The sequence below is a fragment of the Apostichopus japonicus genome, chromosome 20 (assembly GCF_037975245.1).
Source record: "Apostichopus japonicus isolate 1M-3 chromosome 20, ASM3797524v1, whole genome shotgun sequence".
NCBI classification, from domain to species: domain Eukaryota; kingdom Metazoa; phylum Echinodermata; class Holothuroidea; order Aspidochirotida; family Stichopodidae; genus Apostichopus; species Apostichopus japonicus.
The window spans coordinates 33,178,501-33,200,458 of NC_092580.1; the positions used below are offsets into that span (position 1 = coordinate 33,178,501).

At 38.6% G+C, this 21,958-nt stretch overlaps 2 protein-coding genes across 3 annotated transcripts; both read left to right on the forward strand.

Moving 5' to 3' along the window:
* The first annotated feature begins 1,349 nt into the window (after positions 1–1,349).
* Positions 1,350–7,041, forward strand: LOC139961774 (metalloproteinase inhibitor 3-like). The gene is made up of 4 exons (XM_071961262.1): positions 1,350–1,715; positions 4,507–4,640; positions 5,282–5,473; positions 6,807–7,041. The coding sequence occupies exons 1-4, from the start codon at positions 1,591–1,593 to the stop codon at positions 6,935–6,937; spliced, it is 582 nt and encodes a 193-aa protein (XP_071817363.1). The 5' UTR covers positions 1,350–1,590; the 3' UTR covers positions 6,938–7,041.
* A 4,020-nt stretch (positions 7,042–11,061) lies between these two features.
* On the forward strand, positions 11,062–16,832 carry LOC139961775 (uncharacterized). Of its 2 annotated transcripts, none has more exons than XM_071961265.1 (4): positions 11,062–12,123; positions 12,470–12,604; positions 13,641–13,835; positions 14,982–16,832. In XM_071961265.1, the coding sequence occupies exons 2-4, from the start codon at positions 12,478–12,480 to the stop codon at positions 15,083–15,085; spliced, it is 426 nt and encodes a 141-aa protein (XP_071817366.1). In that variant the 5' UTR covers positions 11,062–12,123; positions 12,470–12,477; the 3' UTR covers positions 15,086–16,832. The 2 variants fall into 2 exon arrangements, with proteins under 2 accessions (XP_071817366.1, XP_071817365.1); XM_071961264.1 differs by having other exon boundaries at positions 11,063–12,110.
* The last annotated feature ends 5,126 nt before the right edge of the window (positions 16,833–21,958 follow it).

Consider the following 21,958-nt stretch of genomic DNA (forward strand, 5'->3'; position numbering starts at 1 on the left):
GCGGGTCACTCGTAAATATATAAATCAGTTAGTTTTATCATATATATATATATATATGTATATATATATATATATAGATATATATATATATATATATAAATATATATATATATATATATATATAACCATCTGTTTATTAGCTGAAATTGTGACGCAGTTATAAGATATCCATGGAAAACTTTCGTTATTGGTGTTATCTTCGACCACATGGTAGCCTAACACCACACTAAGTCAATTGGAAATCTGCCTAACCATCGGCTTGCAAAACAAAAAAACAAAAAATCACACTTTGCTTAGGATTCGGGTAATAAATTAGGAACCGAGTAGTATCGCGTCGGGCGGGTACCTTCGTTATTGCTGTTATCTTCGACCACATGGTAGCCTAACATCACACTAAGTCAATGGGAAATCTGCCTAACCGTCGGTTTGCCAAAAAAAAAACACACACACTCTTTGCGTAGGATTCGGGTAATAAATTAGGAACCTGTTACTATCGCGTCGGGCGCGTACCCGGGTACCCGGATACCCCGTGCAAGCACTAATTATGATTGTTCCGTCGTGTATGGTTGGTGACAGAGGTCAAACTTGTCTGGTAAATTAGAGCATAAATCCAAATAAATGGACACTTTAATCGATTTATAGCTCGATTTTTTTTTTAATTTGAAGCGATTATTCAGAATTTATGGTACCATTAAATCAAATGTTTTATTGGATTATTGTTTGGAATTCATGGTACCCAGTTACCGTACAATCGAAGTACATAGTCCGTCCATGTGAATACTCTCTGTGATTGGTAACCTTCGTAGCAGGTGTGGATATGTACCATATTCTATTGGTATTACAAATGCAGCTAACTGGTACAGGAGTAATACACCTCCGATGTGCGGCAATGTGATTGGCTGAGTTTTATCGTACAATTGGATCCAATCAAGGTTTCCATACTTTCGAATTTATCCATCGTTTAGTCGATAATTTTGTCCTCTTTGGCCAACCATGATCGTATCTCATCTCTTTTGACTTGTTGCCCAAAGTTAATTTAACCGTTTGTTAAGTCGATTGTGACAGCCCTGGACACCAATTTTCTAATTGTATTATATGTTATGAAATAATTAGCAAATTTAATTTAAATCTCTTCGGTTGAGGAGATTTCTGATCATAAGTCGTCAGATATCTCACATATTTTAATAATAATAATACTGATTATGATAATCAGGCAGTTATTTTTACGACGCTTAAGAGACCACGAATGTGGGAGCAGGGAGTTGTTGTGGAACTCCCTGGTGGGAGAAGCCCGCAAGAGCCTCGTTACTTCAAATGTCATCGCCTTTTTTTCGACACGGCCACAGCAGTTTGTGATTGACGACTGACCAATGGAATTATTTACAACGAACTGTTTTCGGAGTTGAAAGAAAATACAACATTCTCGGTTGGCTGATCAACGGGATCAAATCTACATTCTTCTATCCAGTAACATTTCAAAGCAAAAGCGGGTGCTAATAGTACAGGCGTTCGCTTTCCGCTCTAACAGCTACAGATCATGCTTGAATAAGTTAAGACATACGTGGGCAGAAACACTGCTGACGTGACGTCATGACTTTGTTTTTAGTTGTGAAAAGATGTAATAAATACCGAGCAACCATATCTAAAATTTCATTCGCCTATTTGGAGCTATATCACTTTCTGCTGGTTGATCTGCAAGTTGGATCCAGTAAAAGGTAAGCAGTATCAAATATACAACTATACCATACACTTCCCTGAGGTGTACATATATATACATATATATTTGAAGTTTTAATGAGTTGGAAATCCAGAACAGTGGAAATATTGCCAGGATCCTCCGGGATTCGAACCCGGGCCTGTTCTCAAAAAAGTATAAGCTAAACCGGAACTGATAACAATATATATATATATAAATATATATATATATATATATATATATATATATATATATATATATATATATATATATATATATATATATATATATATATATATATATATATATATATATATATATATATGTTTGAAAGTCTAACAGCGTATCAAAAATTAGTTTGTACATTTTAGGTCACCCTTCAACACTGGGAAACCAACCTAAGCCATATGGAGGGAAGGCTGCATGGCACTGACTGTGCAAATAGATTAGTTTGTCTCTACAACGGTGTAAATACCTCCGAAACAAATTCTAACAACCGAACATGCAAAATGGAGATTAATTTCATGCTTTGAGCGACAAGCTAAAATTCAACGGTTGGTTTAGGTTATTAAAGTCCAGGTTAAGTCAGGTTTAATTTCTCTCAAATGGTTGATACCAGTAGCTATCACCCCCCCCCCCACCCCACCAAGTACAATGAAGGCGGCACTTCGTTGTGAACTGTAGATTTTCCGCTCAAAAAGAGATGACAAATATTATTCGACGAGAAATGTTGTTTTTCGAAGTAAATATCTTAGGGTCGTATAGTACATATGGTAATTATATTACGAGTGAAGACTATGTATAAGCTACAGTTAGGACTAATGTGCCGTACACGGGCTGTCCTGCATAATTGATTTCATCCTGCGGTGTTATAGTGTTACTTCCCTATTCTGAAATATATAGTTATTATAAGTTGTTTGTTTCAGTTTCGCGGGCAATTCTTTATTAATTTTTGAAATCTATGATGTTTTACAGAACTTTCACACAGTTTTTGAAAATACTGTACTTCAAACATAATTGGGTAACCACATTTACAAATGCATCGTTTGATAAATCTGCATACACATAATACTAATAATTATAATAGTAATAATAATAATTTGTCCAAAATGGATAAAAATCGAGATTACTTTGAAAGACTGAGAACGACTTTTGAAATTAATATCTTTAATGGAATTAGCAGTTTAGAGAATTCTAATTTTGTTCTCGAGATTCTAAAGTTTAATTAACTATCTTGCTTTATTAAGATGTTTTTATTATTCAATTTTTTTCATCAATCGGGAGGTTCGGGTTTTATGCCCGACCGGTCATATATAACAAGGTGGGTTTTTCGACCAAGAGCAATTCAAAATTGAAAAGATTCAAAATTTGAGTTAAAATGTTGAATTGGAAGCCACCCGACATGAAAGTCGTAATCCATAAGTCCTTGCAGATTTCTTTTACATTTGTGGTCGCTTAAGCTTCGTAAAAATAACTGCTGCTGCTGATCATTTTATTTATTTGGTATTATTTTATTTTTATTATTATAAGTAGGAAATGGCTAGCGGTCCTTCCATTCGTGTGTGTGCCTGTCTGTCTGTATGTCTTTCTGCATGTTTGTTTTGCAAGTTCTTTATTAATAGAACACCAACGTGGTGGTATATTTCCACATTTCATGAGGTAAAATAATAAGCATTATATGTTTATGCATTCGTGGATAGGCCTTATCGATTTTTGTGGACACAGAAATGTCCCATCTGATCGAGGCCTCTAAGCTGATTAAAAAGTTTCTTCAAGATAAGAATGTGTTCTTGCAAAGAAGCAAATAAAGGTAGAATTCTTATTTCTGGTTCTCCGTAGAAGTCATCGAAACTTCATTGCATTTTAAATTATTTACAAAAGCATCCGATCTTATAAAGAAGGAATGTTCACCGCCTTTGGAAAAAGGCAGGGCCGTAACCTCTGAGAGTGCGAGAGGGGGGGGGGGGGAGCTACCCCCTGAGATTTCCACTTCCTATTAAGAGAATCAGTGAAAAATCCTCTGATCTGATCATGGAAGGGGTGTCAACCGCTTTTGGTTTCCCCAGATCAACCTCATCCCACAACATCCGCCCCACACTTGCGATCTTCCCTGACATTCACAGGGTATAATGTCTACTAAATTATCATAAAATCATTATAACAAATGACAACGTGGCCGTCAGCTGTGTTTCAGTGGTACTGAATCAAGTCTAAGTCAAATGTCAATTGCCAATACCATTCAGAGTTGAAACCAAATTATGAACCATCTGACCATTAAAACATTCGCGAAGAGGTGTTTAAAATTATCCATCCCATTGCTTTCCCTTCCCCTCCTCTTCCACCTCTCGCATTGTTCTGCACCTTCTCTACCCCCCCCCCCCTTCCGGACCCTTTGCTATTCGTCTCCTTTCCAGTATCGCGTAACATAATAACGTCATTATTCTTATAAACGCCTCTCATGTACTTCCAATATCCGTCTCCTTCGCCTCCTCATTCCATTTCCTCCACTTGTCCGTCTCCTCAATTTCCCACGCTTCCGAACACTTCCCTTCTCTTACACCCCCCCCCCCTCACCCACCAACCAATGTTCTCCGGACCCGTGTCGCTTCCCCATCCATTATACTACCTCCCCAACCCCCTGCTCGCCTCCCTTCCGAGAGAACAAAAAACGGTTAAAGAAATTGTTGTCCTCATTCAAAAGGACTTTTGCAATAAACACTTTTAGTGTTAGGCTGTCCATTACATACAGTTGAAATAGAAGGTTTTGCAATACCCTTTTAATTGTAACACTTCTGTTTCTGTATTTTCAGATCTGAAATGTCGAATCCACTTTTCGTAATCGTTAGTATAATTCTCGTTGCGTCGCCGTCATGTTTGGGCTGCTTGTGCACGGTAAATCCCTATACTACACCACGAGAAGAACTATACTGCGATGCATATTACGGTGAGTAAAAAAAAAATCATTAGTGTAATGTCTCCAAAAGCTGAGAATATCGTAAATACTTTAAAAAAGTATCAAAAGCACTTGAGCAGAACTGTGTGAGTGGACCAATCAGATTAATTATACCAAGAGACGACAGCATACTATGAGTGAGTCGTGAGTATGTTTGTACATGGATGACGTGACCATTATTGGGCTGTATAGCATATTTGTTGCCTTTATACTGATGACCTGTAACTTCCTGTGTATTGCTTATTTATGTTTGGTTTTATAATATGGAAAATTATAATTAATTCGTAGGTCTACAAAGACAAATAATACCACAGTTCTCTTCGTGGTTTAACTTTTGCTGGACACTCACCCCTCCCCCTCCCCCTTCCCCTCCCCTCACGCTATGTGGCATTTTATCGCTAGAAACGAACCGACAGAGATTGTAAAATTAAGAATAATTGAAGACGATCATTGCTGATGACCTGACAATTCGAGAAATTTCAAGTGATTGTTTCCTGGAACAGAACACACTTCCCCTTCATTCCCCCTCCCACGCCCTCAAACCATGGTCTCATATCACATTGCCCATCGGTCTGTTTACCTGGGGTTCTTCGTTAAATCTTTATTCTTTATTGTTTACTTGTTTCTGCCAGCCATTAAAGGAATGGTCGTGGAGAAGAAAGGTCCAACTAATCACATGATTGAGTATACGGTAGTCGTAGATAACGTTTTCAAAGGGCACAAATTTATGGCTCTCGGTGACGTCATAACATTCAAGACACCTAGCTCCAGTACACACTGTGGTGTCACAACCATAGAAGAGGGTGTCAAGTATTTATTTATGGGTGAGTACAAATCTCGGTTTGCACTTGCCGACGATGTAAATACATTGTATGCTTAGTAATATGATATTGTTTTTGTTAAGTAATATATATGCCTTTTGTATAGGCACTCGCGATACCTCATGCGTAAGACCACTATGGTCACACGGTTATAGTCTCCATGTACGGGGACTGGGGTTGCCGACGATGTACATACATTGTGTGCATAGTAATCTGATATTGTTTTTGTTTAGTAAAAAATATTCCCTTTTGTATAGGGACTCACGAAACCTCATGCGTAAGACCGTCATGGTCACACGGTTACAGTATCGGTGTAAGGAGACTGGAGTTAATAGTGGCTCAAGTTGTTTGGTTTTCGTGCCCAGGTTCTATCTTGGGTGACTTTCTTACAAGTATCTTCATTCATGCACTTTCGTATCATAGGCTATAAACCTGTATATAGCATCTATAGTAAGATCGGACTGGTGTTGAGATCAGACTGGAGTTAAGAGTGGCTCAAGTGGTTTGGTTTTCGTGCCCTGCAGACTCTATCTTGGGTGCCTTTTCTTACAGGGGAGTCAAACCCTACCATCTTTATTGGTCTGTGTGATAGACATAAATCTCATGAACAACTTCCCCAAAACTAATAAGCAAAATCTTTCACCGTTTGACAGATATATCAGGAATTCCATGTACATTCAAACACAAGGCTAAAGACTTGATCAAGTTGAAATATCATATCATCGTGCCCCATGTACTTATATATTTCATTTTCTGTAATGGAGATGGGTTTTGCAATTGCGGAATCTATAGGCAGAGCTTTTTAAACTACGATATCTCCCAAATGTAGCAAGATTTTTCCTAGCTGTCTTGGGGAGTTCTTCTTCACAAAGTTCTCTGTCATATAAGCTTAAGAAAATGGGTTGGCTTTGTGTCTCCTTTAAAGCCCCTCTACACTTCTTCATGAGTAGTGCTATTACAGTTTGTTGCATTACTGTGAAATACAAATGTGCATTGCCCAAACAGATATATACTACATGAAAAATAGGCCAATTTCACATTCCTAAACTAGGTCAGTAATGTTGCCCCTTGAAATAGCTCAAGTATCAAAAGTACAGATTTAAGATAAGAAAGGTAAATCATATTTGTACAACACAACTCCTAACGGGACTAAAATCTAACTTCAATATACATTAATGCATGTGTAGTAGCATAGTAACACATATGGGACAACATTGGTGAGCATTTTAGCATATTATCAGGTAATACTGTAAGGTATAACGACTAGTTGATTACTTTATTAACTTGCCAATTATTCCATTCTCTTTTATTTTGTCTTCGTCTCTTTGTTTGATAGGTCCACCTCCTATTCCAGGTTTTGGGTATGGCCTAACCATTTGTCAGTGGATCGAGAAGTTTACCAAACTCTCCGTTGAGGAGAAAGACGGACTGAGAGGAGAGTACAACCGTTTTTGTCCTGGCGCTTAATAATCTTTTCCACACCTTTAATGTACCTCTTTTTATTCGTTAGCATGTGACGTATACCTATGTATGTGGTATAATGGAAAAACATTAACATTAATTATCTCGTATTTTAAGTATGTCGTCTGTCTGTCCATCCGTGCGTGCGTGCCTGTGTATGAATGTCTGGATGTCTATCTACATGTCTGTCCGCAAGATCTTTATTAACAGAAAACCAACTTGCTGTTATATTTCCGCATAATGGAGTTTGATGAGGTAATATTATCAGAATTTTTGTGTATATGTCTGTGGATAGGCCATATCGATTTTTATGGACACAGAAATATCCAATCTGATAGAGGTCTCTAAGCTGATTAAAAAGTTTCTTCAAGATAAGAATGTGTTCTTGCAAAGAGGAAATAAAGGTATAGAATTCTTATGTCTGGTTCTCCGTAGAAGTCATCGAAACTTCATTGCATTTTAAACAATTTGCAAAAGCATCCGACCTTATCTTTGGACAAAAAGAGGGCCGTATCCTACGAGGGAGGAGGGGGGGGACCACCCCCTGATATTTCCACTTCATGTACCAATGAAAGTACGCCTACCATAATGTGAACGCATGGGCAGAAAGCGCTATTTCATTTAGTTTCAGTGAAATGTTCATATCATTTCAATAGTCAGTATAGTGTGCTACCTCAATATTCTTGTCACGTATTTTTGGCATGGCGTTCAAACAGAACACAGGGTTTATTTTCACCGATCTTCACGTATCATGCACAATCGGGGGTGTGATGACCGTGTATTTGTTTGTTTTGTCACGAGTTTTGTTATAATAACAATAAACGTATAGAGAGCTCCTAAGATTGACCCTGTGTGAACAGTTGCATAGCAGTCCAATGTGAAAGTAAGGTTCATAAATATATTTATTACGTCTATGTGTTTTATGTAGGTCTATCAGTTCAATTGTTAGCCCCTTTATCAGTGCCACAACGTTTCAAGTATAAGAATATTGAGGTACTGCACGTACTTCAAAGTATGAGAATAGAATCCAAGCATGAAACCTCAGAGTATAATCTATATACACGATATACAATACGACAGTGATCAGGAAGCACCAATCATTTCAAGCATCTGCTTCTTGTTGCTAAATCGATGTAGAGATATTTTGCAAGAGATTTAGAGATAAGTTATAATCTTTACATTCAGTTGGACACTGTGCAAGACGTAAACTCTCGTGTCACTACATATAGCTACAGAAGCGTCCAAAATAGTCTCCTATGGCAACCTACATTACAACGTGAGAAAAATCTTTAGGTTTTTTAGGGTTTTTATTACTTACCTGCTCTGAGTCTATATTCATCCACGATAGACGGCGATGAAAACAACGAAATGATCATGTTTCTACATACGACAGATTGCGTTGTTATTGCTCATGGCAACACTTTGACATGAAACAATAACTAACGCGTCGTTAAACAGATGTTCACATTTGACATTTAATGACAATATAATCCTTATATGTTATCATTTCACTCCTCATTAATATTTTCCGGTATTTTCATGTCTTTGTACATTCCAAAACTGACTATATATATATATATAGTCAGTTTTGGAATGTACAAAGACATGAAAATACCGGAAAATATTAATATATATATATATATATATATATATATATATATATATATATATATATATATATATATATATATATATATATATGTATATATATATGTTTGAAGGTCTTATACTTCGTATCAAAATTTACTTTGTGCCTTTAAGGTCACCCTTCAACGCTGGGAAACCAAACGAAGCCATATGGTGGGAAGGCTGCATGGCGCTGGTTGTGCAATTAGATGTGTTTGTGTCTTCAATGGTGTAAATAGCTCAAACAAATACTAACAACCGCAAATGAAAAATGGAAATTAATTTCATGTTTTGAACGACCAGCTAAAATTCAACGTTGGTTTAGGTTATTAAAGTCCAGGTAAAGCCGGGTTTATTTCTCTCAAATGGTTGATACGAGTAGCTATCATCCGCTTACGGTCTGGTTTCTTTATGCTTAATTTCATGCATTTTCTAGGAGTCTCCGTTCCCCCACCTCCCCCCCCCCCTAACCCTGCCGCTCGGCTCTGCTACTCTTCCTCGGGATCGATTGATTTGATACAGTGTTCTGTAGACATTTGAAAGATCAAGAAAAGCGCGGGTCGAAAAGTTTCGAAATCAACTCGCTAACCTATATGTATACAAACCGGCTTCCGTGGGTTTTATACCCATCGCAGTCATTTATTGTTAGTATCAGTTTATTATATAAACAGGCAAGCATACTCCTAAACCAGTGGCGTAGCTACGGGGGGCGTGGGGGCGACAGCCCCCCCCCCCATGAAACTTGTCGCCCCTCCAGTCGCCCCCCCCCACTGGGATTTTGGATGTCGGAAAAAAATTACATGTGCGAAAAATATATCATTGGTCTGAATGGTCTCGAATCTCCATGATGACCACTCATGAACGACCCTTCGGCCGCTGACCGGCAGTAGGCTATAGTTGCTGAAAAACCTGACGTGACATAGCGCATAGGCCGAGAAGTCTACAGTAGTCGCACTGTACTGAAAACGCATGTTAACGACCGTCGAATAATATAATTCCTGCTCTACAAGACTACAAAACACATAATATTTACTACTGAATCTGTGTGTTCGACTGTTCGGGCAAACTTTGCCTTTGTCACTCTTTTTTAAAATATCCATAATCCCTAACATACAAATAAATACTAATACAAACAGCCAATCAGTATCTTGTAACCAGTACACATTAACTGATCAAATAAGCTAGTGAGCAATACTATACCCTTATAGAAAGGTGGTTTCCAGGTGCCAAAGAAGATGTTAAAAGGTAAAAAATGCTGACATCATACACATGTTTCTCACATCATTGCTCGCGTCATTGCCTCGATACCCTGTTACATTTTCAATCGGGTTTTCACTTCTGGGACGTACCATGATGCTCTTAAAACCGCTAAAAAAACAAATTTTCAAGAAAGGAGACAACACTATCGCTGAGAACTGCCGGCCAACAGTGGCGGAGCGTACAAACAGTCAGGGGAGCGGATGCCCCCTCCCCCCCCCCCCCCCGACGGACTCAAATGGACTGCTGGCGCCCTTTTCAGCTTTTTAGCACTTTTTACTTATTCGCGATTATTGACTTTTTTATTGCACTCTCATCTACCTATCGACATTTGTCACATTTTGTTGGTGTAGTTTACTGACAAAATGCTCTAACGTACGGCGGTATTTAATTTATCGGCACTTAATTCTGTTGCACGAAACTCTTTCCAAGAACTGTACAGGGTTTTCGATCTATTTTTTTCGAAAACATGAGCACTCACAAAGATACAACAGGGATTGTGATGAAGCGCATTTACTTTCAACACCCATATAAACTTCCGACTTGTCACAATTGGCGATGACACATATTTATTCTTCGTTTATCTGCAAATTAGCAAGGCCCGGAAAGGGTCATTTCCGGCGATCTAGGGAATATCTTTACTCAAAAAAATTCTGTACGCTCCGCGCCAACCTGTGGTGGCGCTCCGCTTAGATAGTGTCGAAAGCGCCCCTACAGGCCATTCTCGCCCCCCTGACCAATACCCCTAGCTCCGCCACTGCCGGCCAATCAGTCTATCACCCTAATGATATTTCAGACGCAATCTTTGATGTCAGTTTGACATATAGTTCGGTCATTTCAGTATGTTACTTGGCTGAAAGCCTAGTCAATCTTTTTTTATTTTCCACGCGCAATTTGCAGATTTGTCGAAAAATGTCAATGCCGGTGTCAAACTCACAAAAGATATGTCATGATATTTCAAAGTAACTTACCAGATTGTTTTATTTTTTTTTATTTCACTAAACTATTTGATGACCATATCAAAACATGGGATCTCAAAATAAAGGATGTTGAGAAAACTTTAGAGCAGCTTAGAAGGCCTGGGAAGTGTCATTTCCAACGATCTAGGAGGCCTTTTTAGTTAAACATTTTCGGTACGCTGCGCGCCAACTCATGGTGGCGCTCCGCTTAGATAGTAACAAGAAAATGGTCAAGCCCCCCAGGAAATGTTCAAGCCCCCCCCCAGCGCCCCCCCCCCTCCCACTGAAAAAATCCTGGCTACGCCACTGTCCTAAACTCTTCTCTTCTTCGAAGTGATATCGCAGATCTAACCTTGGTCCTACTCCAGTGGACATATATTGCTTATTACTATTATTACATCTATCTCTTTGTGTTCACCATGCTCATTAACCTGTCTGTATTCTGTGCGTGTTTTTGCCCCTTCTGTTACTGTTACTTGTCATTCAGCCTTCGAAGAAAATCCTGCTAGGATCGAAACGTCAGGCCAACTCACTTTTACACAAATGGTGAAAGGTATAATATTGTAAAACAAAGGTCGTGTATGAAATCAAACAAGAAGGCAGGCTATGTCGTTTGACGAAAGTGATTTGCTGGTTTCTTGGATCATAGCCATGTGACATTATAGCAAAACCAATGAATTATCTTGTATACTAAAACCGGTGCTGTGGCCGAGTGGATAAATGCGGTGGCATTTGAGGCAATGAGGCTTAGCAATCGGGAGGTTCGGGGTTCGATTCCCGGCCGGGTCATATATAGTAAGGTCGGTTTTTCACCCAAGAGCAACTTACCGTTTTCCCATCTGAAATGACTCTCTAAAATTTAGTTTCTCCCACATTTCTGGTCGCTTAAAGCGTCCCAAAAATAACTGCTGAATATTATTGTATTTATTTTTTATTAGAAGGAGGAAATGGCTTGCGGTCCTTCCAAATGTGTGTATGTCTGTCTGTCTTTCTGCATGTTTTTTTTTTATATTTTGCAAGTTCTTTATTAATAGAACACCAAGTTGATGGTATATTTCCGCATTTTATGAGGTAAAATAATAAGCATTATATGTTTATGCATTCGTAGATAGGCCTTATCGATTTTCGTATCCCATTTGATCGAGGCCTCTTGGCTGATTCAAACGTCTCTTTAAGATAAGAATGTGGGTTGAAGAAGCAAATAAAGGTAGAATTCTTATTTTGGGGTTTCCGTGGAAGTTATTGAACTTCATTGCATTCTAAATTATTTGCAAAGCATCCTATCATATCAAGGAAGGAATGTTCACAGCCTTTGGACAAAGGCCCATTATATACAGGTAAAATTTACAGGTAAAAATAAGGTTTTGCAATACTCTTTTAATTGTAGTACATTTTAGGAGTGTTTAGGGAGTGTTAGGGAGTGTTAGGGAGTGTAAGCTCAGTGGTTAACGCCGGTGCCTTTCAATCATAAGGTCCCGAGTTCGAGTCACTCCAAGATTAATGTATGTCGTTCAGTTACAGAGTTGTTTACAATTGACAATTCATAATCATGGGCGTTAAAATATGAATCTAAGAGACCGACTTCAGTCAGCTTGCGGCTTTGATAAGCCAATGATGGCTTCTTTGCGAGTTCCTGCTTGCAGGAGGATCTAAAATACAAACATACAATTCCTTACTTCTGTTTCTGTATTTTCAGATCTGAAAATGTCGAATCCACTTTTCGTAATCGTTAGTATAATTCTCATTGCGTCGCCGTCATGTTTAGGCTGCTTCTGTAGGGTAAATCCCCATATTGCACCACGAGAAGAACTATACTGCGATGCATATTACGGTGAGTAAAAAAAATATCATTAGTGTAATGCATGTTTTACTTTATAAATAATACGCATAATAGTGCTTCGTAAAAGATCAGGTTAATTCATAGTGTAATATTGTAATGAAAAAAACAAGAGTTGAACAAATATTTATTTGGAAACTTCAAGATCCGATCACGAATTGTATCACGCATCGATCACCCATCACGCACGATGAGACGGACGCTCCTGTTTTTTATCACATGCACGGTACGGTACTACTATGGCAACATATGCGTGCGGAACGCGAAAAGAGTTTGTCGATAGGTGCGACTTTTGTACATTACTAAATTATATGCTATATCAGATTTTAGTTCAACAAAAAGTACTCTAGTTTTGACTTTCAGAAACGTCTCACGAACCCCCTGGGCTGGACTCACGCACCCCATGGGGGTCATGAAGCCCAGTTAGGGGACCACTGGTGTAATGTCTCCAAAAGCATGACAATACTGAAAATTCTTTAGAAAGCACTTGAGCAGAACTGTGCATGTGAGTGGACCAATCAGATTAATTATACCAAGAGACGACATAATACTATGTTCGTACATGGATGACGTGACCATTATTTGACTGTATAGCATATTTGTTGCCTTTATACTGATGACCTGTAACTTCCTGTGTATTGCTTATTTATTTTTGGTTTTATAATATGGAAAATTATAATTAATTTGCAAGTCTACAATTACAAATAATACCACAGTTCTCTTCGTGGATTAACTTTTGCTGGACACTCACCCCCTCCCCTCCCCCGTCCTCTCCCGATATGTGGCATTTTATCGCTAGAAACGTAACCGACCGAGATTGTCAAATGAAGAATAATTGAAGACGATCATTGCTGATGACCTGCAAATTCGAGAAATTTCAAGTGACTTTTTCTTGAAACAGAACACACTTCCCCTCCTTTCCCCCTCCCACGTCCTCGAACAATGGTCTCATATCACCTTGCCCTTCTATCTGTTTACCTGGGGTTCTTCGTTTATCTTTATTCTTTGTTGTTTCATTCGCTTTTGCCAGCCATTACAGGAATGGTCATGGAGAAGAAAGGTCCAACTAATCACAACATGATCGAGTATACGGTAGTCGTAGATAACGTTTTCAAAGGGCACAAATTTGTGACTCTCGGTGACGTCATAACATTCAAGACACCTAGCTCCAGATCAGAATGTGGTGTCACAACCATAGAAGAGGGTGTCAAGTATTTATTCACGGGTGAGTACAAATCTCGGTTTGCACTTGCCGACGATGTACAGACATTTTGTGTATAGTAATCTGACTTTGTTTTTGTTTAGTAATATATATTCCCTTTCGTAAGGGCTCGCGATACCCCTCATGCGTAATACCACCATGGTCACACGGTTACAGTCTGCATGTAAGGGGACTGGGGTTGCCGACGATGTACAGACATTATGTGTATAGTAATCTGACTTTGTTTTTCTTTAGTAATACATATTCCCTTTCGTACGGTCACACGGTTATGTAGTCTGCATGTAAGGGGACTGGGGTTGAGAGTGGCTCAAGTGGTTTGGTTTTCGTGCCCTGCAAACTCTATCTTGGGTGCCTTTTCTTACAGGGGAGAAAAACTCTACCATCTTTATTGGTCTGTGTGATAGACATAAATCTCATGAACAGCTTCCCCAAAACTACTAAGGAAAATCTTTTCCCATTTGACAGATATATTATGATTTGATGTACCTTCACACACAAGGCTAAAAACTTGATCAAGTCGAAATATCATATCATCGTGCCCCATGTACTTACATATTTCATCTTCTGTAATGGAGATGGGTTTTGCAATTGCGGAATCATTAGGCAGAGCTTTTTAAACTACGATATCTCCCAAATGTAGCAAGATTTTTCCTAGCTGTCTTGGGGAGTTCTTCTTCACAAAGTTCTCTGTCATATAAGCTTAAGAAAATGGGTTGGCTTTGTGTCTCCTTTAAAGCCCCTCTATACACTTCTTCATGAGTAGTGCTATTACAGTTTGTTGCATTACTGTGAAATACAAATGTGCATTGCCCAAACAGATATATACTACATGAAAAATAGGCCAATTTCACATTCCTAAACTAGGTCAGTAATGTTGCCCCTTGAAATAGCTCAAGTATCAAAAGTACAGATTTAAGATAAGAAAGGTAAATCATATTTGTACAACACAACTCCTAACGGGACTAAAATCTAACTTCAATATACATTAATGCATGTGTAGTAGCATAGTAACACATATGGGACAACATTGGTGAGCATTTTAGCATATTATCAGGTAATACTGTAAGGTATAACGACTAGTTGATTACTTTATTAACTTGCCAATTATTCCATTCTCTTTTCTATTGTCTTCGTCTCTTTGTTTGATAGGTCCACCTCCTATTCCGGGTTTTGGGTATGTCCTAACCATTTGTCAGTGGATCGAGAAGTTTACCAAACTCTCCGTTGAAGAGAAATGTGTTCTGAGCGGATGATACAACCGTTTTTGTCCTGGCGCTTAATAATCTTTTCCACACCTTTAATGTACCTCTTTTTTATTCGTTAGCATGTGACTTTTTCCTTTGCTTTAAGAAATCGCATATTGCCCACACACACTATCGTAGAAGTATTTTCATCTATATCGTTTTCCCACTGAGGTATTTAAACTCTATTGTTATAACATATTGAATGATTTGTACTTGAGAGACGGGCTTTATTGCTTCTACCCTAGAGAACCTATAGTATAGGAGAGATCGGCCAACCATTGTTATAGGGTCTCTTCTTATGGGTAGTGTCAAGCACCTTTATGGAAAGGTCAAAGGTGGATCAACGATTATATAAAGCAGAGGGTGTGGCTATAGGCTGCGGTCGTTGAAGCCGACTGCCATGTAAGGAGATCTGTGGTGCTACCCCAGAAAAAGGAAAGGTTTAGATGTCAAACGATGCATTATAAGGCACATTTAGACTATCAGTTAGGTCTATAATTAGGTTTAGACGCGACATGATAGGCCTCAGTCCATAGGAATACAAACCCCTCTCCTATCCCGCTATCATCCTTTCTGAAATAGAGGGAATTGATATACCTCCTTACTCTATAACTCTGAGCATGTTGTTGGATATAACGAGGTCTGACACGTAAAAACGTACAGATCGGCTTGCGAACTCTTCAGCCATTATTGATTAACATTATGTTCCATTTTTTTTTCTTGTGTGAATTTGTATGAACAGGTAAGTATACAGCATCCTGAAACGTTCTCTCTTTCGTTGTCATATAGCAGATGTAACCTTGTTCTTACTCTAGTGAACACATATTGTTTATCGTGTAAGGTAATTTCGGCAAACCCAAAGTGGAGATTCATACATGAAATCAAACAAGAAGAGTTCAAGGAGACAATGTCTTAGGAATAAAGCGGTTTGCTGGTTTCCTTGAAAATGCGGTATAATGGAAAAACATATATTTAAAATTAGTTATCTCGTATTAAGTCGGTCGTCTGTCTGTCCATCCGTGCGTGCGTGCGTGTGTGCGTGCGTGCGTGCGTGTGTGCGTGCGTGCGTGCGTGTGTGTGAATGCCTGGATGTCTATCTACATGTCTGTCCGCAAGATCTTTATTAACAGAACACCAACTTGCTGTTATATTTCCGCATAATGGAGTTTGATGAGGTAATATTATAAGAATATTTATGTATATGTCTGTGGATAGGCCTTATCGATTTTTATGGACACTGAAATATCCGATCTAATCGAGGCCTCTAACGCTGATTAAAAAGTTTCTTCAAGATAAAAATGTGTTCTTGCAAAGAAGGAAATTAATGTAGAATTCTTATGTCTGGTTCTCCGTAGAAGTCATCGAAACTTCATTGCATTTTAAATTATTTGCAAAAGCATCCGACCTTATCTTTGGACAAAAGCAGGGCCGTATCCTACGAGGGAGGAGGGGGGGACCACCCCCTGAGATTTCCACTTCATGTAATGAAAGTACGCCTACCATAATGTGAACGCATGGGCAGAAAGCGCTATTTCATTTAGTTTCAGTGAAATGTTCATATCATTTCAATAGTCAGTATAGTGTGCTACCTCAATATTCTTGTCACGTATTTTTGGCATGGCGTTCAAACAGAACACAGGGTTTATTTTCACCGATCTTCACGTATCATGCACAATCGGGGATGTGATGACCGTGTTTTTGTTTGTTTTGTCACGAGTTTTGTTATAATAACAATAAACGTATAGAGAGCTCCTAAGATTGAACCTGTGTGAACAGTTGTATAGCAGTCCAATCTGAAAGTAAGGTTCATAAATATATTTATTACGTCTATTTGTTTAATGTAGGTCTATCAGTTCCATTGTTAGCCCCTTTATCAGTGCCACAACGTTTCAAGTAAGAATATTGAGTTACTGTGAATATACCTATATAGCAGGCCCTTTTAACGTACTGAATATAGGAGGCCGCGGTCGCCCATTCCCCTGCACGGCTCACCCACTCATCTCATTTGCCCCATCCCGCCCAGAAGGTCCCTTTACCATGAAAAACACATTTTTAATTTTTTTTTTTAATTTTACACAATTAATTTACACCGAAGTTATTCATATAGCTTACCCTCAACGTATATATGGGCTACGGCTACCATCAGAATGCCCTATAGCGTGCTTGTGTATGGTAAATTACCCGTGTATAGAACAATGAATAAAGCATAGCATATAGCAACAATTGTACCGAATTTTGTTTTTACAAATTTTACCTCTCATTGGGGGGGGGAGTGTAAATTTTTAAAACATGAGATCTCAAAATACAGAATGTTTAGATGCAACTTACATGGCATGGGAAGTGCCATTTCCGGCAACCTGGGAGGCTTTTTTTGGCAAAATTTTCTTGCTAAGCTACGCGCCAACTGGTGGTGGCGCTCAGCTTAAATAGTGTCATAATGGTCCCTTTTGGTATACGGCCCACCTACTAAAAATTGTTTAAATAAAAGCTCTGGTATAAACGGACCTATTGTCCCAGACCCTCCCCTTACTCAAAACATCCACCCCATGCACATGTTAGATCTCGATATCACCTTGGTGTTCTCAATAGATGTTTTGACATCAAAAGTGTCACTGAAAAACCGCCAGTGTGGTTACGATACGCACAAGTCTACGGTCCGAACTCTACAAACTTCCTTTCCATACTTTTAACTTTTATTCATTCAGGATATATACTCTTTAATATTAAATCAAGTATAAGTCCTACAAATGATGATAACTTCGGATAACATGACAAAGAATACAAAATCTCCCCCCCCCCCCCCTCAAAAAGGGGGAAAGGTGTGTGCATGCTTCGACACATTTTCCAAATAAAAAGTCTTTTTTGCAAACGTGCATTACTCTAATATCTCTCATATTAATTCTTCTTTATTTATCCCATACCCCCTTCTTCCTCCCATTCCTACTGATGCCTCTTAAGTTTCTGGTTTAGCCACTGGTTACATGGTTCTGTAGTCTGTCAAACTTGAAGAAGCTCAAATCAAGTGAGGACGAGTTCAATGCGTATGTAGATTGTACAATTAAAATTTGATCTAGCACTTATATATTAATACAATACATTAATTACCCGGCCACTCCGAAATCAGGACTCTACAACAAGACCCTATCACTGGCAAGTTTATTCACGAAATGGACTTCACCAATAAGGAAGAGCGCCATCATCCTTGTCTCGCATGCATGCCTAAATAGGTGGCGTCGAAAAGAAACGAGTTACCGGAGCTTACAACAGCAGCAGTCTGAAATTAAGATGCAGGTTATCGTAGTAAATGGAATTAGTAAAGCTTATTTCAGACCCTTCGTATCACTCTTCGTCTAGACCCATCATAAAATGGATTGCCGTCGCCCCACCCCCTCCCTCTCCAACCGACCAGCACATATTCCTTTCCTTGAAGAAGTAACTTGAGGAAGCCCCACACCGTCATAAACTCCATATTTCCCCCTCCTCTTATCCCTCCCGCACTCCCCACTGCCCCAACACGTTTATGTTTAAAGGTCATGCAGACACTCTTCCAGCAACCATTTAGCGCCGACTTGGGGCAATTTTGTCCAACTTTGATATTCACAATTACCTGACATGAATCTTATGAATGTTTTTCAGAGAATTCTGAGCACTTTTGGGACCTTTTGGAAGTTTTGGTAAGTTTCATTGGTCACAGCGGGAGACTGTTAACTTTTAAATACCGGTGGAAACGAGCCAAGTTAATTAATCGAGAAAGAAGGAGGAATCAGCAAGTGAACATGAAGGAGAAGGGGAGCAGAAAAGGGTCACAGGTCCCCCACCCTCCCCCTCTCCTCCCCCTGTCATACAACTGTCTCTCATGCCCAAACTCCACCAAGCATTTACGTCCACACTGAAGCTTTGTTTGTCCAAAGGTTTCCTATTTACTTATCTAAAACGTATCAATGTTTTGGATCAAGAATCGGATGGATAAAGAGAAAGAATTAACGTGGAATGCCGATCCACGTAGTCAGGTATAAGTAACAGTTGTAGTTGCTACTCGTGCAGGATGCTTGAGTCTTATCAAGCACGGATCTGACTAAAGCAATTTATCATCGCGGTTTCCAAAGTATTCCTCGTTAAAGATATCTACTGACTGCTTAGCTCCCTGTCCATGCGAGCAGTCAGAGTTGGTCTGTATAGTCTATAATATAGGGCTACGAAAGGAGCGGTGTTTTTAGCGATGTAATCGGAAAGTCACAGAATGACTCACCTTGTTGTTAAATACCAGGAATTACAGAGGTTGCTGGTCTAATCAGTTTATCAGCGTTCCTTGACATAGTAATATGGTGTTGTGACCGTTACCAATTGCGTCATAATGTCAAAGGTCACAAAACTATAACTCAAACGTGCTTATTTTTTTTTTGGACCCACAGGCACTCGTATACGTATATGTGTTATATTCAGATAATCGTTGGAAGGGAGAGGGGGGGGGGGTCTATGGTTTGACCCGCATTTCAACTACCTCCGAAAATGCTTCTTCTCAATTAAGTCAATACCAAAATATGTGCAGGGATTGAGACTGCAGATGCATCTAACGATGGTATGAATATCATACCTCCAAGGTGAACCGAGAAAGTCAAACTTGCGGACAAAATCTGTAAAATATATGAATCAAACTATTCTCAAATGTGTGACTACAATGTATAAGTGACAATGGTTCTATGTGTTAAAGGCAAACCAGGAGACACATTAATGACTTTATGATCATATCTCATTGTTTGCTTGCTTGTTATTTCCTGTGCGTCATCATTTTTCTGTACACACATTTGCTATTCAAAAGAGTTAATATCATAAAATGAAATGACCTCTTGTTCACGTGTTTACTTCGTGTGGGGTGTTTACGTTCTCTAAGTTGGGTAACATGTTGCAAAACATATACGCAGATGAAATTGCGATTCGACCAATCGGATTATTGATAACGGTCAATAGTTTACATAAACTGACGGTAGTTCGTTCAATGACGATTTTATATAATACGGATACTCTTAATTCCGGTGTTAGCTGGGTCACGGTACATGATTCTATCTGAATCTAGGCTAGGGTATAGTAGGAAATGAAACTCAGTTTGCTTACGCACCAAAGCTCAAAGACGCGCGGACAAACAAAATATCTTAATTAGAGAATCGAACAGCTATAAACAGTTTAATAAAACTCGAACGCTGCTCATAGCAGGGAACCTTCTAAATCATTCCCTACTACTGAGTGACCGGCATAGTTTGCTGCGGGGGCGCCATATTACAAGATAGATTCATTTGCACACGAATTGATCCGTCAAGGAAGTCATCAATTTAGGAGCACGGTTTAAACCGCGAGGCAAAGAGGCGAAGGAATAAAAGAATTTACGGAAGCTCTTACGTAACGTTATTAACGATAAATCTGTCAGCATACCGGTATACCTGTGTCTGTGGTCAATAAACGTGATACATATAGAGAAAGTAATATAAATGTATGGATAAACAAATAAATCAATCAATAAATAAATAAATAAAAAATAAATACATAATATACATAAATAATATCATTATAAATAAAGCAATCAAGAAATAAACATGTAAATAAATCAACGAAATATATGACAATTTTCATATTTTATTATGGAGAATGTAATCCAATCCATTTTGCTAGTTTTTATGCAATAACGATTTGGACTACTCACTCACTCTCTATGAATTGTCTCTCATCTACGTAGCTGAATGTAACATATTTTTTTTCCTGTTTCAATATTCATGATCGTATCAATACTGTGACCATTATTATTGACGTCACTGAGGAAGATATAGGTATTCACACACCTACAGTCGAATTTTATATTAAAACGCTTCAACGAACTTGTCAATTGACAAATATACTGATATTGCAAGTAATGACAGAGTTTGACAGTCACAGTATTGATGGTAATGGGTTTTTTTTTACTTTTCAAGGCGGTTATTATCAGTTTGGGACTTTAATTCAAAGTGTTTGTTGTTGTTCTGTTGTTATTTGCTGTTATACTTTCACGTTTAACATTTTACTTTTTCAAGAAATTAAATTATTATTTAGTACAGCATTTACCTTTGCATAGGGCATACATCAAATATTGTTAACATTGCATTCAGATTCGTCCAAACACATAAACTATTGAGGTAACTTTAAACAATATCTTGTTTTACAAATATAACAAGCTAGTCATCTTCATGCAACTTGTGGGATTAACCTCAATGACGTTGTGTGTCAACTTATATACATGTATAATACATTGGAAATGGATCGATATGATAAATATGTTGATGTTGAAGTACTTGGAGGGAAAAACAATTAACGCGTAATGGACCTTACAAGTTTCCATACCAATAACGAGTTATGAAAACATAACGTGAGACTTAAGTTGTATAATGAGCAAACTGATACCATACTGGCTCGGCATTTCTCTCTTAATTGATTCGATGTTCAGCATCATATATTAGAATCGTTTGAATCTCGCGGTCATAGGCTGGCCTCTCGTCAGAATGGCGTCTAATGGACTGGCCGAGTATCGGGGGCAATTTACTTTTTTAATTCAGGCACGGAAAACAACGTAAACAATGATGATAACTATTTATATACCTATTCATATACAACATGAAATAGCGATATTCGAACCACTAGGCGATGTGTCTTTTGAGGCAACATGGAGGTCAAAACCTGCTATCCACTCGAACCACAGTCTAAGTACGTTCATTTGATCAATTGTTCCCCCTCCCCGTCCCCCCCCCCACCCATCGGCCCTCACTCAACTCTGTCTAATCCGCCTCGGTTTCAATGATCCAAAGATTATGCAAGAAACAGACACACAAAAGTTCCTAAGTATTTTTGATACCGTCTTTC

Excerpts from the sequence above, each read along its gene's own strand:
- LOC139961774 (XM_071961262.1), top strand. The coding sequence starts at position 1,591 with ATGACTTTGTTTTTAGTTGTGAAAAGATGTAATAAATACCGAGCAACC. Across the intron at positions 1,716-4,506 it reads CAAGTTGGATCCAGTAAAAG|ATCTGAAATGTCGAATCCAC; the intron begins GTAAGCAGTATC and ends CTGTATTTTCAG. Across the intron at positions 5,474-6,806 it reads TGTCAAGTATTTATTTATGG|GTCCACCTCCTATTCCAGGT; the intron begins GTGAGTACAAAT and ends TTTGTTTGATAG.
- LOC139961775 (XM_071961265.1), top strand. The coding sequence starts at position 12,478 with ATGTCGAATCCACTTTTCGTAATCGTTAGTATAATTCTCATTGCGTCG. Across the intron at positions 12,605-13,640 it reads ATACTGCGATGCATATTACG|CCATTACAGGAATGGTCATG; the intron begins GTGAGTAAAAAA and ends CGCTTTTGCCAG. Across the intron at positions 13,836-14,981 it reads TGTCAAGTATTTATTCACGG|GTCCACCTCCTATTCCGGGT; the intron begins GTGAGTACAAAT and ends TTTGTTTGATAG.